This window comes from Cibotium barometz, chromosome 62 (genome assembly GCF_041138505.1).
Source record: "Cibotium barometz isolate CiBa-2024 chromosome 62, ASM4113850v1, whole genome shotgun sequence".
Lineage (NCBI taxonomy): Eukaryota > Viridiplantae > Streptophyta > Polypodiopsida > Cyatheales > Cibotiaceae > Cibotium > Cibotium barometz.
In genome coordinates this window covers 9,334,261-9,358,967 of record NC_141107.1, presented here as the reverse complement: position 1 = coordinate 9,358,967, position 24,707 = coordinate 9,334,261, and the positions used below count along the sequence as shown (strand labels likewise).

The window sequence follows — 24,707 nt, the reverse complement described above, 5'->3', positions numbered from 1 at the left end:
ACTAGCCTCTCGAAGAAGCAAAGGAGAGCACCACAAAAAAATGAAGGGACAGTTTGCACCACAGAAAAATAAGAGAAAGAGATTTTTTAAAATAAAAAAAAATAAAAGATAAAAAACAGCTCGCTTCAGAGCAGACCCAGGCATGTTCTTCAGGGAGCTGTGGACACCCCCTTCATTGATGTATACCATTTTATACCCCCAGTATGGTACAGGATGGAGCTAGCTAGGTTGCATATCATGATTGTATACTCCATGCATATAGCTTGCATTCTCCTAGTAGTAGAGCTCCATCCCCTCCCCCACTCATTGTACTTATTGCACACCCAGATTCAGCTTTTTAGTTCAGTACTTTTTCAGAGCAGATCCAGGCATGTTTTTCAGGGAGCTGTGGACACCCCCTTCATTGATGTATACCATTTTATACCCCCAGTATGGTACAGGATGGAGCTAGCTAGGTTGCATATCATGATTGTATACTCCATGCATATAGCTTTGCATCTCAAGAACTGATTCAGCTAGCAATTGATGTAGATAGCTAACTCCAAGGATTGATTCAGCCAGCTGAAGATAGTTGACTCCGAGAACTGATTTAGCCAGCTAATGTAGATGGATGATTGAGATAGCTGATTTAGCATTCTGATTCCATCAGTTTATTGATTTAGTAAGCCTAGTCGAAAAGTAAACCCAACCAAGTTAGTAAACCCAGCTAAGAAAGTCAACAAACAAGTATGGCAATAGGTGACAACTACCAATAGGTCATTGGCAGTCTCAACAGTAAGACATTGGCAGTCGTTGTTAGTAGCCAGCAAGTTGTCTGATTGTTGTCAGCAATGCAGCCATGAGAAAAGTGAAATTTCTAGTGTAAAGGAATTAATGGAGAATTTTATTTAATTTTTAAAAGGAAATTTAGTTAAATTTATCTTTTTGCATAGATAAATTTAAATGATGAAAGAGGAATTCCTACCATATTTGGAATTCAATCATTTGAATGAGAAAAGTGAAATTTCTAGTTTAATGGAATTAATGGATATTTTATGTAATTTTTAAGAGAATTTTAGATAGATTTAATTTATGGTAAAAGAGGAGTTCCCATGATAATTGGATTGCACTCATTAAATGAGAAAAAGATGGATTTTAAGTTTTATTCAAAAAAATAGGTATTGGTATTTAGTTAAAAGAAGAATTTCTATGATATTGTTGTCTGACTGATTTAGCAAGTTGTCGAGAGTCAACATTATCTGACTGATTCCGTGTTCGTATTGTACCTTGATGCTGATGCTGATATGCTTAATCTCAGAGGTGCACAGAGACACCATTCTTTTGCCAATCTTCTTTGACATTTTGCATGGCAAGATCAATGGTTTCTTTCTCTTTTAGCACAAGGGTGGTCCTCAGCCGCTTCGAGGAGGGGAGAGTATAGGTAGGCCCAAACTCAGCAATGAGGCGAACCATTTCCTGGAAGTAGGGAGACCTTGCTACATTGAATGCAGTATGGTCATGGTAAAAAAACCTCGCAACAGCCCGACACCTGGAAGCTGGCACACCTATGTCACACCTCTCTACCATGCCCCCGAGCAGCCACCTCCCCCCCATCCACCCGAACCTCGTCCCCCCCACTCTTCCTTCTTTCACCTGAGCATGGCCAAGATGCAGACAAGGAGAGCACAGGATCATGTGGACTCCTCACCAAGCATTTCTCTCATGATAGGGACACGCTAGCCCCTTTACTGGTTCACATGTTTAACAGGGCTCTATGTGAGGGATACCCCGCCATCTTGTCATCGAACACTATTGTACCTATCTTGAAAGCAGGTGACCCCACGGACCCTAGCAACTACAGGACTATCATGATTAATCACACCTTGGCCAAGGTTTATGGTTCGATTTTGGAGCATGAGCTTAGTAGATGGTCCGAGGAGCAGAGACTCGTAGCATCGGGGCAAGCAGGCGTCAAGAGAGGGCACTCCACACTAGATCATATCTTTACACTACGGGGGATCATTGAGGAGGGGAGAGCTCACAGGCATCGGATATACTGCTACTTTGTGGATTTTCACAAAGCTTTTGATACCGTCCCACAGGCCAAACTGATGAGGAGATTGCAGGATATGGGAGTGCCAACTGTGAACCTTGGAAAGACCAAGGTCATGAACTTAAAAACCTCCCCACAGCGGATAGGTAGATCTGCAGTACAGTTTACATACAGTGGAGAGCCTGTGGAGTATGTTACCTCATATGTATACCTTGGGATCACTTTTGTTGGACCTCGGTTCTCAATGCGGAAAGCGACCGAAGCAAGATTGATGAGGGGATATGCAGCCCTTGGCTCACTAGAGAGGCAATGCTCACAAACACAGTTTCAGGAGCCGAGGACGAAACATTGGCTATTTGATACTCTAGTTACACCTGCACTACTGTATGGTGCCCCCATCTGTGGTCCCAGCTTATACCACAAGAGGAGACAGAGGAGAGAGCCGGCCAAGACAGATACAGGGGAGGTATATGATGGGTGGAAGCCGATGGAGAGGCCCCTAGTGGCGCAGATCTCGCGCATGATTAGGAGTAGAGTAAGCCATCACTGCCACGTGAGATTGTACAAGCAAAGATGGGGTGAAGAAACAGCACTTTTCCAGCCCTAAAAAGGGATTTTCTGGATTATTTTATATTTTATATTTTTGAGATTTTTTTTGTCTTGGCTGCTGGCCTGCACCTTTCTGGTGACCGACCAGCACCCCTCTCTGCTATAAATAGCATTGCCTCATACCTCATCCAGAGTGTACCACTTCATCGCCATATCAGGTACCATCTGGCCTCCTTCACTAGGGGTTCACTCTGCGTTTTCCTCTGCTGGTCCAGGCCGCCATCTGGAGGGCTCACATCAGCCAACATCAGGCTGTATTCTGGCGCTTGCATCAGGCCTACATCAGCTCACATCTGCGTTTCACCTCGGCATATGCCAGCGCCTACTTCAGAGCACATATCAACGTTTATACATCAGCTTACACCAGCGTTTTGCTTCAGCAGACACCTGTGTTTTGCTGCAGCTCACATCAGCGCTTTACATCAGCCTGTCCTCAGGCTTACATCTGCGTTTACATCAGGTGTACATCAGCGCTTATCGTTTGAGCCTTACATCGTTTACATCAGCCTGTCCTCAGGCTTACAGCTGCATTTACATCAGGCTTACCTCAGCGTTTACATCTGGGCTGACATCAGCCTTTCTTCAGCGCTTACATCTGGGCTGACATCAGCGTTTATCTTCAGTCTCACATCAGCCCTACATCGGGACAGCAGCCCCCTCTGCTACTTCGGGACGCAGCCCTCTCTGCTACTTTGGGACGCAGCCCCCTCTGCTACTTCGGGACGGAGCCCTCCTTCAGGTACGCAGCACCCATGTCACCAGAGCTTGCACCACTTGGGACAGCAGCCCTCTTTGCTTCAGGTACACAGCACCCGTGTCATCAGAGACTGCACCACCATCATCGTCATCGACGTTACCTTTTTCCGCTGCCACTATCACCTCGGAGTGCTTTGCCTCACATCGACGCAAGCCTCGTCATCGACCGTGCTTCAGCTCCGACATCCTTCTCTGCTTCTACACTGGTCTTCTTTTTGCTCAGAGTCACCTCTCATATGAGGGCTCTTGTACATATCTGCACTCACCTTTTTATATATATTATGCACGGCATGGAGATGGAGGCACTCCCCCCATTCCAGAACAGCATAGAGGCCCCGTCATTTGCTCTCGGCCGCACAGAGTAGAATAGGGTTATCAGGAAGGACATTGTCAGACTGGATACTCAAAGGACATGGAGTTCACCTGGTCTTCCTCTAGGGACGGAGATGACCTGCTACAGCGATCACCTCCAATGCCTAACAGAGGATGGTTTCATGATCCGCCCACACTACATGGACACACACCTATCTTTTGGGGTGAGATGTGCGATCGGCCATATCCACACCTCATCCCACCAGCCGAGAGTGGAGACTGCCAGATATGGGCCCAAGGCGGCCGCACCAAAGGACAAGATATGTCAGCTCTGTCACACACAGCCCGAGACAAAGGATCATTACATATGCCGATGCCCTGTATACTATGAGATTCGGGGGAGGTTCCACTGCCTCTTCCAAGCTGGGTTCGGACCACTTTCCAAGATCATGGACTTCCCGGATCAGAGATGCCTGGGACTTTTTCTTCTAGAGCTCCACAGACACAGGGAGTCCTTAGTAAGATCCAGGTCAGTTGTACTTGCTCGAGGACCAGCACAGAGAGCTCTCACCAACTTCTTCCATACCAACACTCCGAGGGCCGATCCACTCACCATACCCGAACCTCAGGCTAGTGCAAGAGCTCGGCCGAGAGGTGCGACACTCGACAAAGCCACTAAGTTATGCAAAACTCGACGCCCCAAACCCCGTAGCCCTCGCTCACGGCCACGCCACCACAGGAGGATCTGGGCCATCATCTCCCATCATCGCAGGACCCAGAGCTCCTCACCTAGACTCGAGGCCTTGAGACTACTCCATGCTTACATTCGATGGGTGTGTGCTAGTGGTATGGAACACCAGGGACTTTGCACGTGGAGCCATGTCTCAGATGCTACTACCCCCCTGTGCTCGAGGGTGAGCCTGAACGGATCTATGGTTGGGCAGGGCAGTGAGATAGATGCCAGTGTCTTTGAATGTTTCCTTTACGTTTATGCTTAATCACAGGGTTTGTTAGCCATGGGGCTTTAGCCTTTGATTCACCTCCCAGCCTATTTCTTTCCTTGTGCTCACTACAGAAACTTCACAAATGGACTTCTAATCACATGCTTGACCAAATCCCCCTTGCCCAATGGCTGCCATGTGGCCAATGCCCTCCTGAGGTAGACCCCCTTTTAGGCCTTGGCCTTTCTAGACAAGCACCAAGGACTTATCCTCCACCAAAAGTAAAAGGCATCACACAAGTTGTCACATGTTGAAGAATGATATAACGTATACAAGAATGCATGATTAGTGGGTGATACAAGGAGCAATGTAAGCTTCGATACAACAAGAACAATACATAATTTACGTGATTTGACTGCTACAAAAGACCAGGTAATTTTAGAAAAAACATAACAACCTTCTGATGACATCCCTCTCCTTGTGGACGAAGAAAGGTCTTCATTTTTAGTACGCTGTGTTTCAATGGCTTGGACCAGACTCTCTATAAGTCTCAATGTGGAGGCTTGGCGTTGCTCAAGTGCCCTTTCAATAGATAAAGCACCATTGCTGGTACCACTGCTCTCAATCGCACCATTGTGCAAAAGCCTGTGAAGAAAAATCTCTTCTGGTGGAACGGAGGCATCCATGCTCCCTGCACAGTAAGAAAGCAGCCATGTCACACTAGAAACTGCCATTTTGCACCACAATTCCATTTATTTTTTATGGCATCACTCATGCAAACACTATATGCTGTACCTTTTGGAGGGCATGATGGTTCCAACACTCTAAGTCCATCAATCGGAGCATTGGCCCGTGCACAAAGTAGTTCCAAGTTGTCCACAAGCTGAAACGGCAAAGAAAAATACTTGATGAGCTTATCACAAAACCTCTTTAGGAAATGATGTTAAGTGTGCTGTACGAATGAAAGGAATCACTACATGAGGGGAGATTCCAAGCATTTTAAATAACTGCCAACTTGAAAACTATATCAATAAAATGCATCGCTAAATTATGAAGTAGATTGAATGAGTGCAATAAAATGCTGTGATTCGCTTCTAAGGTCTGTTTAATAAGAGAATAGAACACTCTAACATGGCATAAGGTTTTTAATATCTTCATGAGCACCTTAAAAAGATAACAAGTTTGACAAATACACAAATCATCACTCTATATTTTCATATGATGTAGTAACTACTTGTTTTTCAAAAATTATTAGAAAAAGTTGTTTTCTTATTTCATGAACTTCACTAATACTGTGCCCCAAAAAAGCTTATGGATGAGAATTCGAAAACCTTGTTGAAGCAAATGTAGGTCCCTAATTGAGAATGGGCAAGAGCTGATCACAGTTGAGAGTGAGAGCAAGAAGCACAACTGACCACCTGGCAATCCCAAACAGGTGTGAACATACACGTCCACAGGGTGCCCAGGCATCCCCGGCCCCATGGACAACGCAGGCAGAAATCTCAGGCATTGTCCAAGCAAACAAGACAAGTCATCCAAAGATAAAATCAAAGTCATGCACACATGAGTGAAGCTAGACTGGAAGAAACACCCATCTGCTCAGTTGTATCTGATAAAATGTCTGGGGCTCATGATCCTTCCGGAACCTTCCCAGATCATAAATACAAAAGATCTCCAGGATAGCTAATACCAAGGAATTACATCATGTCAGGCTCCATGAGCCATACATGTACACCATGTCAGGCCCCACCAGCCACACATGTACTATCATGTCAAGCTACACCAGCCATACATGTACTATCATGTAAGGCTCCATATGCCACACAAACACACCATGTTAGGCTACACCAACCATACATGTATGTCATGTCAGGCTCCACATACCACACATGAACAGTAGAAAAATAGAAGCTGTAAGGAATTTTGTGACATTCAACCCACAACTAAAAGGCTTCCAAGTAGGCCTTCAGAAGCTCCGGATAATCTGCAAAATAATCCTCGTCCATCCATTTTGCATCCATAGTTTTTAAACTTCACAAGATACCTGCACACTAGCTTGCCACCTGCATGCTTGCACTCCTTATCCATAGCCGAATAGTTTTTAAACTTCACAAGATACCTGCACACTAGCTTGCCACCTGCATGCTTGCACTCCTTATGAAAAACTATCTGCTCAGGTTGCAATACCTCCTCAAGTTCATCCACTTCTGGTGGATCTTCCAAAATTGGTTCCATAGGAGGTGGTCCCACATAAGGCCTCAGTAAACTGACCAACATGAAAGGCATTGTGTATTTTCCAATGATCGGGCAATACCAATCTATATGCCACTTCATTTATTTTCTGCAAGATTTGGAATGGCCCGTAATACCTGTTTCAAAGCTTAGGAAACCGGCCTTCTTTACCTGGCCGCTTCCGAAGTCATGCTTTCTCAAACTTAAGTAATACCCAATCACCTTCCTTGAAAACCACCTCTCGCCTGTGTTTGTCAACTGCCTTTTTCTGCTTAGCTTGAGATCTTTTTATGGCTGTTCGAACCCGTGCAAACGCAGTATCCAAGTCACGGACATACTCATCTGCTGTAAAGATTTCATCTTTTGTTCGTAAGATAGGTGGAAGCACCACCTTGCCATAGACTATCTCAAATGGAGCCTTATTAGTTGAAGAATGCACTGTGTTATTGTATGCAAACTCAACCAATGGCAAATACTTTTTCCAATCTGACTTCTGCTCAGATACATAACACTTGAGCAAGTCAAGCACAGCTGAATTTGCAATTTCACTCTGACCATCCGTTTGAGAATGATAAGCTGATGAAAAACTCAACTTTGTGCCCATATTATCAAACAATGCCCACCAAAATAAACTGGTAGTCCGAGGATCTCTATCCCCCACAATAGACTTAGGCATGCCATGATGTTTGAAAATCTGAGCTAAGAACAACTTTGCCATGTGCTCTGGCTTGATTGTTTTCCTCACATGAATAAAGTGTGCCTGTTTGCTAAAACGATCGATAATAGTCCATATAGCATCATTTCCATGTGCCGATTTCGGCAAATCCATAATGAAATCCATAGCAATGCTTTCCCATGGTTCTTGTGGAATGGGTAAGGGCTAAAGCAAACCAGGTGTCTTGTGTCTATCAAACTTCAACTTTCTGACACACTATACACTTTCGCACATAAGCTTCAATATCCCTGCATAGAGTTGGCCAAAAGAAATATCTTTCCAAAGCCTGTGTAGTAGCCAGAATACCACAATGACCAACATATGGCGGAGCATGACACTCTTCCATAACCTTTTGGCGTAATTCACACACTACACAAATACAATTCTACATCATCAAAAACCCATCTCTAATCGAATAAGATGGGACAGCAGTATCATTATTCAAATCAACCCAAATAAGCTGAAAATCTGTGTCCAAAGCATATATATCTCGCATCCCTGATAAGTCTTGATGATAGGCAGTAGTTACGGCCTGCACTTGTTGCCTGCATGACAAAGCATCCGCCACCAAATTCTTCTTGCCCGGGGTATGCAAAATCTAAAATCGAACATGGACAAGAAGTTTGTCCACCTTAGATGCTTTTCCGAGAGTTTAGACTATGTAAGAAAGTGCCGTAAACTCTGGTGATCTGTTTTTACCATAAATTCAGTCCCCAAAAGATAATGCTTCCATGTTTGAAGGGCATGAATAACGGCTAACAACTCTTTCTCATAAACCTGCAAATACAATTCCGCATGTTGCAGGCGGCAGCTTTCAAAAGCCACTCTATGTCCCTCTTGGTTCAAAACAGCCAAACAATCTCCACATGCATCACACTCGACCACAAAAGGTCTATGCAAATCTAGAATAATAAGAACTGGCCCTGATATAATGGCATCCTTCAACTTCTAAAAATGTAGCACGCAGAAGCTCTGGCAGTCTCCTTCAGCCCTAAACACCACTTAGAACATGCTGATGCAAAAACGCAGACAGAAGAGAGAGAGAGAGAGAGAGAGAGAGAGAGAGAGAGAGAGAGAGAGAGAGAGCTGGAAATTCAATATATTCATATGGTACAAAAACATACCCTACATCTACAGCCATAGGTTGCCTTTCATAAAAAGGTGGAATACACCCAAAACAGTCCTACTCTAAGCACCCACTCCATAAGGGAGTGAATGACCCTATTAATGAGCACAATTGCCTTTTTATAGGCATCTTGGACCAAAGCAGAACTGGCCGACCAGCAGTCGGCCAGCTGATTGGACAATATCTCATAAAGCTTGATGCACCTGCAGCCGCCTCTCATCTGGTTCAGCCGACAGTACCCTCCTTGCAGCCGACAGGATCCAAATCCTTCTCCAAGTCCACACTAGCCAAAACAGCACTTTATGCTCCAACTTTTGGTTCTTATCATCTTTTTCTAGCTGCCCCTTCTGGACTAGCATCAAGATATGTCCATGGGCAAACATGCACATGACAAAAAAGATGTCCTTTCGGATTCCGACCAACAAAATGCTACTTTTTTCTTCATTAGATCATGTAACGGTGAAGCTAAGAAAGCAAAGTGTCTAATAAATCGACGATAATAAGAGCATAAACCAATAAAGCTCCTAACTTGATGCACATTCTGCAGTTCTGGCCAATCCTTGATGGCTTGAATCTTTGCGAGATCCATGCGTACTCCATCTTTGGAGACAATATACCCTAAATAGTGAATTTCTAACAAGAAGAATTCACTCTTCTTCCCATTGATGAAAAGCTTATGTTTCCTTAGCTCTTCAAAAACAATGGCAATATGCTCTATATGTTCAGCCTCACTCTTTGAAAAAATGATAATATCATCAAAGAAAGTTCATGTGAACTTACGGTGAGGTCTATAAATTATGTCCATCATTCTATTGAAAGTGGCAGGAGTATTTGTAAGTCCAAATGGCACAACCAAATACTCATATAGTCCAAATGATGTTCGAAAAGCTATTTTAAGCACATCTTGAGATACCACTCGAATCTGATGGTAACCACTCTTAAGATCAATGCGACTGAAACAAGCAGCTCCCTCAAGTTTATCAAGAATATCATCGATTTAAGGAATCGAAAACCTGTTCTTGATAGTAATCTTGTTAAGGGCCCTATAATCAACACACAAACTGCATGTCCCATCCTTTTCTACACAAGTAAAACTGGAGAACAATAATGCGAAGAACTTGGCCTTATCAACCCCTTCTCAAGCAAATCATTTACTTGAGTCATGATTTCCTCCTGTTGAGCAGGACTCACCCTATAAGGAGGTCGGTTAGGAGGAGAGCTCCCAGGGATTATGTCAATACAACGATCCTCTCGCCTCTATGGGAGGTATTGTTGCTCCATCCTTGGATACAATGTGACCCAAATAATGTATCTCGGAAAGAAAGAACTCACTTTTCTTGGCATTCGAACACTGTGACCAAATGAGTTCTATGTTCCTACTCATTCTTGGAGAAAACCAAGATGTCATCAAAGAATACACCTGTGAATTTGCGATGGCTTGCCCAATGATACATCACATCCATTTAGTGGTGCAACTTAGAAATGTTCATTATCAAGGTAGCCCTGGATATGAATGCGCAACTTCCCTATTAGTGGGGTAACCTTTACCTCTTTACCAACAAAGGCAACTTCGGCTTCAATCTGAGGTCCCATGTTCTCAACCTCAATACCCAAGGCAGCTACCGTTTGTATAGAGATGAAGTTATCGGTTGCACAGTCATCAAACATGAATAAGGCGGGCTGATCCTTGATTTGACCCCAAGCCTTGCATACCATCCGCTCTTTTGCATCATGTTTTGTGTTTCCCTGCACATCGGGAACTGCATGTACATTAGCCTTGGTCTGCTTGTCCTCGTGCTTTGGTTTGCGGTCAGGGCATTGTCGAAACATGTGCTCTTTGCTGCCACAAGAAAAACATTTTCCCTCCTTGGCATATTGCTCTCTTTGCTCCGGGGTCAAGCCAAATTTGTTCTTCTTTGGGCACTGATCTTTAGATGAGGTATTTTCAGCTCTACCTCCCTTGTGGGTCTCCCGGAAGTTCTTTTTAGGTGGCTGTCCACCTTTTTGCAGATTTGGGACAGCCTTGTCTTTGCCCTTTGAACCGCCTTGATCTTCTTAATTTTGAGCACCAATTGCTCCGTAGCAAGAGCAGAGGCTGTAAGCTGTTGCAAAGTATGTTTCGGGTGCAATTCAATGCTCGAACGATAAGCTGGTTGCAATCCGGAGCGAAACTTCCTCTTTCTTTCATCCTCAGTGATTTGCATGAAAGGAGTTACCTCAAGCAACACCTTCCAAAACTTGTTGACATACTGTTGCACACTTTCATTATTTCTTTGCTCAAGTCTATCCCACTTTTGGGTGAGAGTTTGCTCCGCATTTGGTGGCAAAAACTGAGCATAGAATCTGTCCTTAAACTCCTTCCAGGTGCAAATGGGATCTTTGGTGATCTTTTCAGTGATCCACCAATGAGCAGCGGTCCCCTTCAAGAACATGCTAGCATGGCGTACTTTAGACTTTTCAGTGAAGTCCTCATCGCTAAAAGCAATGTCAAACTGTGCCACAAATGCTAACACTTTGAAAGCATCATGCTCTCCATGAAAAACATCAAATTTAACGGACTTGTCACCTGCTTTAAATTCCTTGAGCTTTCTCGTATGAGGCTCATGGTCCTCTCTTTTTCTTTTCCCTTTATCCAACGGGGCAGCCCTATCTGCATGGGCTCCATGGGCCATCATGGAAGTTTCATGAAGCACGGTGGCATGTGCTCCACGAACTTGAGAATCAGATGCATGTGACCTTCCTACATAAGGCAATGTCTCTCCATGGGACAACTCAGTAGGCAAAGCTCTTCTAGTGGCAGACCTGTCACCCCTTCCATGGGATACATGTCTTGAATGCATTTGACCATCATGCCCTCCATGAGCACTAGCATACATATACCTGTCAGGCTTTGTGCCTTGTGGAGAAGATGCATGACGAGAGGTGACTGTCACCTCTTCCCTTTGCATAAATGACCTCAACCTTTGAGATGCGGGATCTCCATGCTTCAAGCGAGGTGGATTTCTGAATTTCAGCTCTCCATCTTCCCCCTCTTTGATGTCACCTTTGCAGAGGAGGTAGGAAAGTGCCAACTCCCTTGGCTTCTTGCCCACTTTCCATGCCATGGATTCAAAAGTCACATCTACCATTGCATCGGCTTTCCTTGCTTCAATGGCACTTTGCACATGGGGATCTTCATGCAAAAATTTCAGCTCTTGCTCTTGTGCTTGCAAAAGCTTTCTCATATGCTCCAATTCAGCCCTCATTGCATCAGGCTCTTCTTCTTGCATGACTGTCTTTCCTCGAGACAGTTGTTCCCTTGAATCACTATCATTCACCCTCTCAAGGGGCTTGTGCCTTCCTTGTAAAGCATCAGAACCACGCGAGGCACTTGATGGGCCCCTCGAATTAGGCACTTCCAAAGGGTTGCCTTGGCTGTCCATTGTGTTAAGTGTGCTAGAAGCAGGGTGTCCAATACACAGGTTTGTTTCCCCACTAAGAAGAGGGCAATAACCGTGCTATGATACCAATGAAACCGATCCCGTCAAGTGGGAATAGACTCCGTTGGACACCCACATGCGTAATAGCACAACTTAAATATCACAATTTAAATGGACAACTTAATAACAACTGAAAATGAAATGAAATGAAATGTTGATGGATGGACACCAGCACTCGGGCCGGAACAGGCCGACCCCACCCTCAATATATGATGTATTATTGGGAGTATTTAACAAATACAATGCTCCATGGGTTCAATGAACCAGATGATGTCCATGTACAACTGAGATAAATACAATACCAAACAAGAAACTTGAAGTAGACGTTCGAAAGAGTGCAACCCACTTGAGTGGTCAAATCTCTACGGTCCTGTGCCTTCACTGGAATCCGTGGAGGGCGCCCCACTGGTGTTCCAGAACCACGCACAAACAAGCGCTCCCGTACTAATGCCTAGCTCTCCCGATCTCGGCACCCATGGACCGTGGTTCTCCAAAAGCTTGGACTACCCGGCACCGAACGGGTGTTAGCGGTAGAGAGAATCCTTTATCAGATTTACAACAAAATCCTTTACTTAAATCTGAATCCACTTACTTGTAGCTCGCTAATGGCAGACAAATACCCAAGGCGTTTGTGTGCAGCTACTTGAGAGGGACACCAGGGCACAGCAGCCTGTCGAGGAGGATGAGGAGGAGCTACCTGTGTAGAAGGTGTAGCCACCTAGGAGGTGCAGAGCCGCATGTGGCCGCCTATGGAAGGGAGGTGCAACCCCATGCAGCCGCCTGTAGAGGGGAGTGCAGCCCCACGCAGCTGCCTATAGAAGAGGAGTAGCCACCTATTGTGGAGGAGATGCAGCCGCGTGCAAAGGATGAAACATCCGCCTGTTGAAGAGGAGACAGCCGCCTGTTGTAGAGAAGGGGCAACCGCCTGTTGTAGAGAAGGGACAGCCGCCTGTTGTAGAGGAGGCGGCAGCGTAGCCGCCAGCTGAAGAGGAGAAGAGGCCACCTAGTTGCAGCCGCCTGCTAGGGCCGCCTAAAGAGGAGAGGGCACAGCCTGCTAGAGAGCATGCGCAGCCGCCTACAAGGCTGAAGGCGCAGCCTGAGGAGAGCAGTAGCCGCCTGGTGGTGCAGCCGCCTGAGAAGAGCAGTAGCGCAGCACGCTGATGTGCAGCCGCCTGAGAAGAGCAGTAACCGCCTGGTGATGCAGCCGCCTAAGAAGAGCAGAAGCGCAGCACCCTGGTGTGCAACCGCCTGATAGCAATCGTGCAGGGGATGATTGCCGGCTGTTCCTTCAACGGGTGGGGTGGTCGCTCTCTTTTGTAGAGGTTGGAGAGGAAGTACACGACCACAGCTGGCCGGCTTCCCAAGCTTGCATGGGGGCGGCCAGTTTCAAGGTGTAGTGTGGGTAGGTGGCCATGCACCCACCCCCCACACACATAAAGGGTTAAGTGTGGGGGTTACCCTCCCCACCTTGGCCCATATGTGGGTGCCCATAATGGGTGCCCACTTTCAAATGAATGTAAACTTACAACCTTATAAAATTAAAGGTTAGAAATAAAACTATTAAACCAACAAGTGCAATACACTTACCACCTGTTCACACGCAACAAAACTCGTCAAAAGACATAGCAAACTTCACGACTCACTGGCAGGCGTCCCCGCTCAGTAAGTGGCACGTCAAACAGGCAAACACAAGAATACAAGTCATGCGAAAACAGTTTCAAACATGCAAAACATGAGTGCATGTGCAAATAGTATCATGGACATATCTCCCGTTCATGGAACAAGTACAAAACATCTGTCGGGCACAAAAATGGCACGACAGAAAACATAAATCCTCGTCTTCCTATGGAGTGACAGTCCCATAGGTAAGACACAGATCCAGGCACGAGCCTCCCTATGGAGTGACAGTCCCATAGGCAAGACTGTCAAATCCCCACCGATCTTCCCTCGTGATCGATCTTGGTTCGAAACTCGAATCCTGCAAACAAACGAACAACAAACAAGCAAGGGGTGGCAGGCCTGACTCACCTCCCAACCATGACAGCCGTGGGCAAGCCCACAGTCTTGGCTGTCCCCACCGAGCCACGAGCTGAGCTAACTAGGTTGACGTACCGACCAATCTCCTCCTCGCGACGTCCCATACCACCGCAAAGCTGCCCTCGCGGGCCTCGAGATTGCTGCCGGCCTCGGCTGCATAAAGCAGGTGCACGTCTGCACTAGATCCAGGCTCCAAGACCATAGAGCTCTCACAAACTCGCGAGACTCTCTATATCCAATAACTAACCTTGGCCACCCTTTTATAGGCTCTTGGCCGGTCATCGGGCGTCCACACTTGGCCGGTCATCGGGCGTCCACACTTGGCCGCCCGCCCGTCCATACTTGGGTGCCCGCCCGTTAGTATATCCCTAACTCAGCTCGTCAATCAGCCTGCCTAGTTCCAAGCTTCCCCAAGCCTCGAAACTAGTCTTGCATGCGTATAGCACACGGTAGATACCCACTGTGCACATGACATACTCCCCTTCCTCTAAGAGCTCACTCCTGAGCTCACTAAAAAGCCAGGGTAATCTCTCTGAAGAGAAGTCAATGTCTCCCATGTAGCGTCCTCCTCAACACGATCCTTCCACTTGATCTTGTATTCCGTGATAAGCGTATGACGCAATCTTCGTTCACGAAATCCAAGAATCTTTTCAGGTTCGTGCGGAACAAATGTCATGTCCTGGACATCTATAATTTCTTGAGGAGTAACTAACTGATCTGCTCCACCCAGTACTTCCTTAAGTCTACTGACATGAAATACAGGATGAACTTTCACATGAGAAGGCAAATCCAATTCATATGCAACTGAACCAATCCGTCGTGTAACACAAAATGGTCCACAGTATCTAGGAGATAATTTCGGAGATCTACCTGTCCGTAAAGTCTCGGAATCTTTCGGAACTCGCAAATACACCATCGTTCCTTCAGAGAACTCTCTAGGTGAACGATGTCTATTAGAATAAAACCTGTCTCGGTCTTGAGCACTTCTAATAGATTCCTTTGCAACTTGTAACATTTCCTGCATATCTTGCAAAAAATTACATGCTGCATCATGCTGAAGTCCTGAGAATCCTACTATAACAGGTGATCTTGGTTGAAAACCGTACATAAGCATGAAAGGACTAAACCCTGTACTCGTATGCTTAGTACTGTTATAAGCAAATTCTAACATAGGAAGATAATCCTCCCATGAACTTTGTCTTTTGGATACATATGCTCGAAGCATATCCTCCAAAATCTGATTCACTCTTTCAGTCTGGCCATCAGATTGAGGATGATCAGAGGAACTCAAATTCAAAGTTGTTTCCAACTTCTCGAAAACAAGTTTCCAAAAATCACTCGTAAACTTAGAGTCCCTATCACTGACTATGTCCTGCGGTAACCCGTACAGTCTAATTAATTGCTCGATAAACTGCCGACCTAATTGCGTAGTTGTAATAGTCTTCTGGGTCAGTAAAAATCTAGCCATTTTTGTTAAGCGATCTACCACAACCCAAATAGAATCGTGGCCTTGATGTGTTCTTGGCAATCCGGTAATAAAATCCATGGAAATACTTTCCCATTTATTACCTGGGATTTGCAAAGGATGCAACAACCCAGCCTGTCTAAAGCGTTCAGCTTTATTTGCCTGACAAATCTGACACTTGAGAACATAATCTTCGACATACCCTTTCATCTTCGGCCAATAAAAAGTGTGTTTCACTAAAGATAGTGTCCTGTGTACCCCAAGGTGTCCAGCAGAAGGTGCGTCGTGACACTCCTTCAGATTCTTGGACCTAATGTCCGGGATCTGTGGTACACAAATTTTGTCATTACGGAATAGTAAACCATTCCGAATCATGCACTGACCTCCTGCAGCCTGAATGGTAGACTGCGCAGACACCGAGTCTTGGTCAATCAATGAGCTCCCGTCCTGGATCTTCTGCCAAAATGGACCAAAATAACTATCAGTCCTGCAAAGCCCTCTCAATGACTGAAATAAGTCAGTAGAAATCTCGGTGAACGACAAAGTATTCACCTCTCTAATCCGACTAAGCGCATCTGCAATATTATTCATGGACCCTTTCCGATAACGGATCTCAAAATCAAAATCTTGCATTAACTCTGCCCAACGAGCTTTCCTGCCTCTCAAATCATCCGCATCACACACATACTTGATTGACTGATGATCAGTCAATACCATATAAATAATGTCTCCAAACCTTGAGAGCATGAATCACAGCATAAAGCTCCTTCTCAAGGGTTGGCCAACGAGATTGAGTGTCGTCTAGCTTTTTACTTTCAAAAGCAACCGGTCTACCATCTTGAAATAAAGCAGCCCCGATAGCATAGTCACTGGCATCAGTTTCAAGAACATAAGGCCGACTAGGATCAGGCAATGCTAAGATAGGTGCTTCCTTGACTTTATCTTTCAAAAGTCTGAAGGCCATACCCAAATCATTATTCCAAGTGATAGGCTGATTGGACTTACGTCCACGACCTTTCAATAAGTCGGTCATCGGTAGTGTGAGCTGAGAGTACTCCCGTACAGATTTCCGAAGAAAAACTACAAAACCGAGAAAAGAACGAAGTTGTTTCACTGTTCGTGGTATAGGCCAGTCCAAAACCTTCTGAACTCGGTCATAGTCAATGCTCAATCCATCTCTAGTGATCTTTTGTCCCATGTAAATGATGTCGGTCATAAAGAACTCACATTTACTTAATTTAGCATATAGTCGATTCTGTCTTAAAATAGATAAGACAATCGTGAGGTGTCTAACATGATCCTCAAGAGTACGGCTATATATCAAAATATCATCCAGGAACACCACCACAAATTTCCCCAAATGTTCACGAAAAAGATCGTTCATCATTTGCTGGAAAGTGGCTGGAGCATTGGTTAACCCAAAAGGTAATACGAGAAACTCGTAATGGCCATACCTAGTCCGAAAGGCGGTTCTTTCGACATGCCTTTCATGAATACGTATCTGGTGATAGCCAGTACGCAAATCTATCTTCGTGAAATATTTCGCTCCTGCTAACCGGTCAATTAGGTCATCTGATCTAGGGAGAGGATAACGGTTCTTAATAGTCAGCTTGTTCAATCTCTTGTAATCTATACACATTCTCCAAGTATTGTCCTTCTTTCTCCTGAGCAACACAGGTGCACCCCAAGGTGATTTACTTGGACGGATCTGGCCCATCCTCAAATAATCTTCGAGTTGTTTAGCCAACTCATCTTCCTGAGCTTGGCTCATCCTATAAGGTGGAATACTCACAGGATGAGCACCAGGGATCAAGTCAATACGATGATCTACTGCCCGTTCAGGTGGTAAACCCGATGGCAGTTCCTTAGGAAATACATCTTGAAACGAATCAAGTATCTTCTGTAATTCTTTGCTTTCAAACACACTTAATTCATTCACATCCATGAAAGGGATGAGAAAAGAAGAAAGTGGAATCAAGACACAATGGAAAGCGGTGTACAAAGAAGAATTCATTATATTTCCAAAATCAATTGTATTTACAAGAGGTCCCTGAGAGGGATGAATACAATCACCTAAGATACTATACTTGGTGTCCCTATGCTGAAAAGAAAAAATATGACTAGACCAATCTATCTGGACATCAAGAGTCTTAAACCACTCAATCCCTAATAACAAGTCTACATTTTCCAGATGCATAACATAGCATTCCAGAGTATCTTTGTAGTCCTGAATCTGGATTGGAAACATCTCCACCTTGCGATCCCAAACTTGTCTGCCCGCAGGTAGACGTACCTCATAGGTATGGTCGCTGAGTGTCGTGTCAAGACTCAATTTCTGCACAAGTTTGTAGTTAACAAAGTTATGCGAACTGCCACGGTCTAAAAGAATGTGAATTTTATGGCCATTCACTTCTCCATAAACTCAGAGAAGATCATGCATGCCAAATACCTTAGAATTGAACAGACAATCAGAACAAGTACTAGGGCGAGAAAGTACAGTAATTGACGTACCTGTCAAAGACAACTGGTTAGCTGCCTTTGGCTTGGGTCCTGCATTTGACTTGGTACCCTTTTGCTTTGGGCACTCATTACGCATATGTCCTTTTTCTTCGCAGATAAAACAACGTCCTTCCTTCTTGAGCTTCAAAGCCCTAAGGAGTCGTTTCTTCTTCGCTGGTGTCGAACTGGAATTCTTCGAAGGTTGGTCCGAAGACTTACCTTCAGTCGTGTTAGCCATAGGTGCGGAGAACTTTCTTTTATGCTTGTTCCCCTGCTCGGTAACGGGTTTTGACTTGGAAGAGACCATCGTATCATCATAGATACGAGCTGAATGAATGGCCTCGTCCAATGTTTTGCATTTGTTATTTTTAACCTGTAATCGGTACTTGTCTGGTAAACCAGCTACGAAAAACCCCAAAAGAGTAGTGGGATCCATCTTTGTAGCCTTCATCTGCAAGTCACGAAACTTCTGGAGGTAGACCTCATAAGTGAGGTGCTGCGAAGGTCATGGTCAAAGCTGAAAACCAGGCTACAACATCATAATCATCCTCTTTCTTGAGGAATTCTTTCTTGAAAATGTCTTCAAATTGTGCCCAAGTCGTTGGCTTAGGGTTCAGTTCCTTCCACCAAAGCAAAGCTTTGCCAGACAGGAAACCTGCTGCTAACTGTATCTTCTTTCCATCATCATATGGATGAAACTGAAAGTGAACTTGCCACTTGTGTAGCCAAGTGTCCACGATCTCCTTGGTTCTCTGCTTTTGCTCGCCCCCGAACGGTTCCGGAGTAATATTGGGGCCTAAAGCTGAAGCCAAGGTATCCATTCCCGAGAAAGTAGAGAGGGTAGTGGTCAAGAGAGCGATGGAGTTCTGCAAAGCCTGCATCTGGGCTGCGATTTGTGCCTGACGTTCCGTCGAAGAAGCTTCGAGAGCTACTTTGAACTCTTGGAAATCTGATTTTGACACAAACTCGTCAAAAAGATCGGCATCAGTGCCTTCCGTAGCCGGCAAGCCTTCGCGTTCCACGAGGGGCTCCAACTCTGATTCTTGGGTCGACATCGTGAAGAGGGTACGCGGAGAGAAAATTCGATCTTTGCACAACAAAAGTGCGAGCGAACTTGAGAGCTTGAGAGCTTGAAAACTTGAGAACTGGAGAACTTGAGAGATGTGTGGCAAGAAGCCCACTAGAGGGGTTTTACAAAGGTTTCCCAAAAGCCAAAAAATCTCGAAAAGCTATGCTTAGCTTTTGCTTTAGCTTTTGTGTTTTTTTTTTTGGAAATAAATATATATATATATATATATATATATATATATATATATATATATATATATATATATATATATATATATATATATGGATATATATATTCGCTGTTCTTAAAAAAAATAGACACCTTTGGAAACCTTAGAGAGGGGGGTTCTTTTAAAATTTAAAACTTTTAACCTCCCCTAAAAAAAAACAAAAACGAAAGCATAAAAAACGTTGCTTTCCTTACGTGTGTTTTTTTTTTCTTCGCTTCCCTCCTGGCGCCTGGATTAGCTGCCGGTTGCCAACGTGGACTGCTGACGTCACCTGCAGTCAGCTGTACCTTCGCTCGAGCGCCTGACTTGGCCGCCAGCGTGCGCTTCGCTACGCCAATCTGCTGGACGTGGCTTGGGCGCCGGCTGCCTAGCATGGCTCGCTCTCTCTCTCTCATGCGCCAAAAAACAACGAAAAGCATCATGTTTTTTCGCTCTCTTTTTTTCTGTTTCTCTCCCTGCAGGTTAAACAACTGCACAACAAACATGCCTCTTCTATGCAAAAGCAATCAACCCAATTCAACCTACCATCTCCCATCAACATGGGGTTCTTTGATGAAGAAAAAACACATACTAATCTGAAAACTGCAGTATGCACAGAAAAAACAGCAAGTTTTTAAACACATACCGTTCTTTGACCTCTTCTTTTCTACCTACCGACTTGCTCGTTCACGAGGTATGCTCTGATACCACTGTCAAATCCCCACCGATCTTCCCTCGTGATCGATCTTGGTTCGAAACTCGAATCCTGCAAACAAACGAACAACAAACAAGCAAGGGGGTGCAGGCCTGACTCACCTCCCAACCATGACAGTCGTGGGCAAGCCCACAGTCTTGGCTGTCCCCACCGAGCCACGAGCTGAGCTACCTAGGTTGATGTACCGACCAATCTCCTCCTCGCGACGTCCCATACCGCCGCAAAGCTGCCCTTGCGGGCCTCGAGATTGCTGCCGGCCTCGGCTGCATAAAGCAGGTGCACGTCTGCACTAGATCCAAGCTCCAAGACCATAGAGCTCTCACAAACTCGCGAGACTCTCTATATCCAATAACTAACCTTGGCCACCCTTTTATAGGCTCTTGGCCGGTCATCGGGCATCCACACTTGGCCGCCCGCCCGTCCATACTTGGGTGCCCGCCCGTTAGTATATCCCTAACTCAGCTCGTCAATCAGCCTGCCTAGTTCCAAGCTTCCCCAAGCCTCGAAACTAGTCTTGCATGCGTATAGCACACGGTAGATACCCACTGTGCACATGACAAAGACACGGCACAAATACTGACTCTTCCATGGCGTGACAATCCCATGGATAGAACACAATCCAGGTCATACACGGGTGGCACCAATTTGGCTCCCGTCCATACGACACCATCCTGCTAACACACGGGTGGCACCAGTCTTGGCTCCCGTCCATGTTAAGCAAAAATACTAGCCCCTTCACATGAGACACCGGCCTGGCCTCAAGTGAACGAGACAAATCTGGAGATGGACCAAATGGTCGGCCAATTGGTGACAATGTCTGGTCAGCTGCAGCAAGGTTCATGATATTTGGCATGTCCAACCTATAAATAGCATTGGAGTTTTGACCATTCAATCCTTGCTTGGGTGGGTCATAGGATTAGGCCTAGACTAAGGTTTACACCTTTTCATGGAAGGCAACCAAGGGCTACAAAATTGTTCTACCTTTTTGTACTATATGATATACTGAATACTCAGCTCTCTCTCTCTCTCTCTCTCTCTCTCTCTCTCTCTCTCTCTCTCCTGCATGCATTTTGCATCAACATGTTCCCAGATTGTGTTTAAGTCTGAAAGAAGACTCTTCCGCATGTAACATTATCAAGCTTGGCAAGGCTAAACAATGATTCAGTCCCGGATCAAGGTGCACAGGTCCAAGACACAGGAAAGTGCACAAGTACAAGGCCCAAGGCAAGGAACACAAGATAGGAAAGAATTCCCAGGAGGTTGGTTGGTGGTGTTCCACAAAGCCCTAGGGGATGGCAGTCCTGGGGCACACCAAGAAAGGCTTTCAAGCAATGGTTCCAAGGAAGGTTGATCCTCCAAGGGGCGGAGTGAGTGCTAGACTCATTCCTCAGGAAGAAAGAAGACCAGAGACAGTGTTCAAGGACAAGGCAGGAACGGAATGGGGACTGGACGGAACAGCTGCATAGATCGTCATCAGAGTTAGAGTGGATTTGGAGACCGGGCCGGGTTTTCAGTAAAGAGGTAGAATTGTAGGAAGGATGACAAGGGGACTCTGAGAATAGAATGGGATGATGACAGTCATCCAAGAAAACAGATTGGAATCCTGTCATCAAGTTTAGCAGAGGGCATGTCATGTGCAAGACATGCACTGGCTGAGCTCAGAGCTAATCTTGAGGAGAGCAACTAGATAAAGACAGATCAGAACTAGAAATTAGGAGCATGAATCACTAGTTTTGGCAGGGATTTGACTAGTGGTGGACATAGAGGGCTATCGGCCAGCATTTACAGGAGTATGTCCAATCGGATGCAACAAGGTTCATGATATTTGTCCAGAAAGTTGGCCGACTAGCAATCGGCCAATTTATTGTCATGTCCACCCTATAAATAGCACTGGAGTTTTCACCATTCAGCCCTTGCTTGGTTGGGTCATAGGATTAGGCCTAGACTAAGGTTTACACCTTTTCATGGAAGACAACCAAGGGCTGCAAGACTGTTGGACCTTTTTGTACTATATGATATACTAAATACTCAGCTATCTCTCTCTCTCTCTCTTCTCTCTCTTCTACATGTGTTTTGCATCAGCATGTTCCCATATGGTGTTTAGGGCTGAAAGAAGACTCCCAAAGCTTCCTCAGGTAACAAACAACTTTGTCCAAGTCACCCAATTTATCTTTCAATGAGCTGACATGAAAGACATGATGAAACATTACACCCTCACTTCCAAGCGGTACGCAACGTCACTAATCTTCCTTGGGAGCTTGAATGGTCCACAAAACCTGAAAAATAACTTATAATGTTTCCGTGTAAGCATAACATTGAAATCTTTGGTATCCTCGCATACACCCACTTGCCTACATCCAAGACCCTCAGAGACCTTCATTGGTTAGCATAGTCTATGCTCTTTCCTGAGCCATCCTTACTCTCTCTTTAGCTAACATGAGCATTTCCTCCATATCTTGCATGAAATCACAAGCTTGCCGGTTTTGGATTATATGTATCCTGTAGCTAAATGCTTTATTTCAGAAAGGCCAAGAATATTCATAGACACCACATTCATTCACTCTTAGTGATTTTGTCATGTATCATTCAAACCGTCTCCTTTATTTGAGACAAGAAGGGCACCTCTAGTCTCTAGAGCCTGTGACCTCAAGAAGACAGCAACAGCCCATCTTTTGATCCAATTCTAATCAAATGCTTTAACGGTATCACTTCCCTATGTGTCAAGGAGGGTATACGCCATGAGCGATTGTACTCTAAAGACATGCACTGTTTTTATATGGTCGTATTTTACCACTGATATTCATACTCCATAGATGACTAGAAAGGAATTGCTGCCATATGCTATAGCATGTTACCTCTTCCCAAGCGTCTTGGATGGATGCCAGACTCTCATCGTACGAAATCTGTTTGTGCTTCAAATCATTGAACTTGGTCTCTAGGGCATGAATTTCGTTCCTCTGAACATCTAGTTGCTGCGCAAGCTTATGGTTCTCGTATTGAAGCTCTGCCGTATCGACCTGCAGCACACCCGGGAGAACGCTTAATACCCTCAGGCGGCATAAAGTTGAAGCATACAAAAACCCTTACCTTTTTCTCGTCGGAAAGAGGTACAGCTTGCTTTTTGGGCGGAGAAGAGACTACATTGTTGACGTGACGACGCTTTCTTTCGGGCTCCTCCTTGCTCCCCATGCCGTCTGAGAAGAAATTAGGGTTTTGCAGAGAGATCAGGAGGTCAGGAGCGTTCGGTTTTGACCTCTGCAGCTGGAATTTTGAGTCCTAACCCCGCCAATGCTATAATAGCGGATTTAAGGTCTTTACACACGTGGACACAAAGAGTGGAATCGGATGGACGCCTTAAAAACAAAAAAGGGACCAAAAAAATTTTAGTTATGGTGGATGAGTGAAAAAAAACGAAAACTTATTGTATTTTTACCAGCTAGAATTATGAAAAACTGCCTTAGATTTTTCATGCCCTTATTTTAAGGATTCATTTATTATATATTTTAGTTGTAAAACCGACATGTAATATACATTAAAACTAGGTAGATTGAGGAGTTGTCTTTATTTTGACTCGTTGAAGAAAGTGTTTTTATCGAGCACTTTTATGGTTCACACAGTTTGATGATGACCACTTCGTCGTGTATGAGGAGCTGAGAATGCATTCTTAAAGAGGTTCCTTCATCACGAGGGAACTAAAGTAAGAAGACATGGATGTCGAGGCCTATGCAGCAAAATTCAAATACCTTAGGAAAAGGCCAAGAACTAATGAGGGAATGGTTCATAAAGGGAATAAATCCAAAGCTTAGAAAGTCACTCACCATTGTGGATGTGGAAGACCTATGGTTTGATGAGTTAGCCCATGCAACCAAGATAACTTATACAAGAAAACCAAGTCTAAGAAAAGAACAAAGTAGTGGTTGCCGACGGTGATACGAAGGAATTGAATGCATACTCAGGAGAGGAGTCAGATATGCAGACATCCTAGTGAAAACAAAAGGTAAGAAGGGTGTAATGGCAAAGAGCAAGTCGCTATACTCTAAGAGATTAGAGACCTTATAGACCAGCCATGACCAACTCTACTAAAAAGAGCACTAGAAGTCTAAATGGGCCTAGATTTTGAGAGGGAGTGTACTATGAGATGTATGCAAGAACGTCACCTCGAGGAAGAGTGCACCAATGAGCCAACATGATAGATTTATCTAGCATGGAATCCCACAATGCAAAACTATAAATATAACGGACAAAATAGAGCCCATGCAGTGAATTACATGGTAGCCGATAATCCACCACACCAAGGCAATACTACAGAAGAGGAGGAAGGTACACCCCCTCGGAGAGGGATATCTACCTATAGAAGAGGTGCGAGTCATCGAAAAAACAACTCCCACATTGTATTGTAGCATCAAAACAAGAATTATAGGGTCAGTTGTGGGAGAATTCAAAGAGACGAGCCGACTAGGTGTAATGTGATAAGTTGCAAAGCTAGCGGTAATGGCAGTGACGAGGTCACAA

At 44.8% G+C, this 24,707-nt stretch overlaps 1 protein-coding gene across 2 annotated transcripts in view; it reads right to left on the bottom strand.

Moving 5' to 3' along the window:
• LOC147604122 (E3 ubiquitin-protein ligase BRE1-like 2) overlaps nucleotides 1–23,597 on the bottom strand; it is a 46,387-nt gene extending 22,790 nt beyond the window's left edge. For both annotated transcript variants that reach the window (XR_015265392.1, XM_086795103.1), the window contains exons 1-4: nucleotides 23,283–23,597; nucleotides 23,051–23,212; nucleotides 5,446–5,533; nucleotides 5,108–5,341 (exon numbers count right to left, since the gene is read on the bottom strand). Coding sequence is in view for 1 of the 2 variants with exons in the window: in XM_086795103.1 (XP_086651229.1) it covers nucleotides 5,108–5,341; nucleotides 5,446–5,533; nucleotides 23,051–23,212; nucleotides 23,283–23,384 (586 nt within the window). In the remaining variant the exon portion in view is untranslated. The remainder of the gene's footprint in view (nucleotides 1–5,107; nucleotides 5,342–5,445; nucleotides 5,534–23,050; nucleotides 23,213–23,282) is intronic.
• Between the last annotated feature and the right edge of the window lie 1,110 nt (nucleotides 23,598–24,707).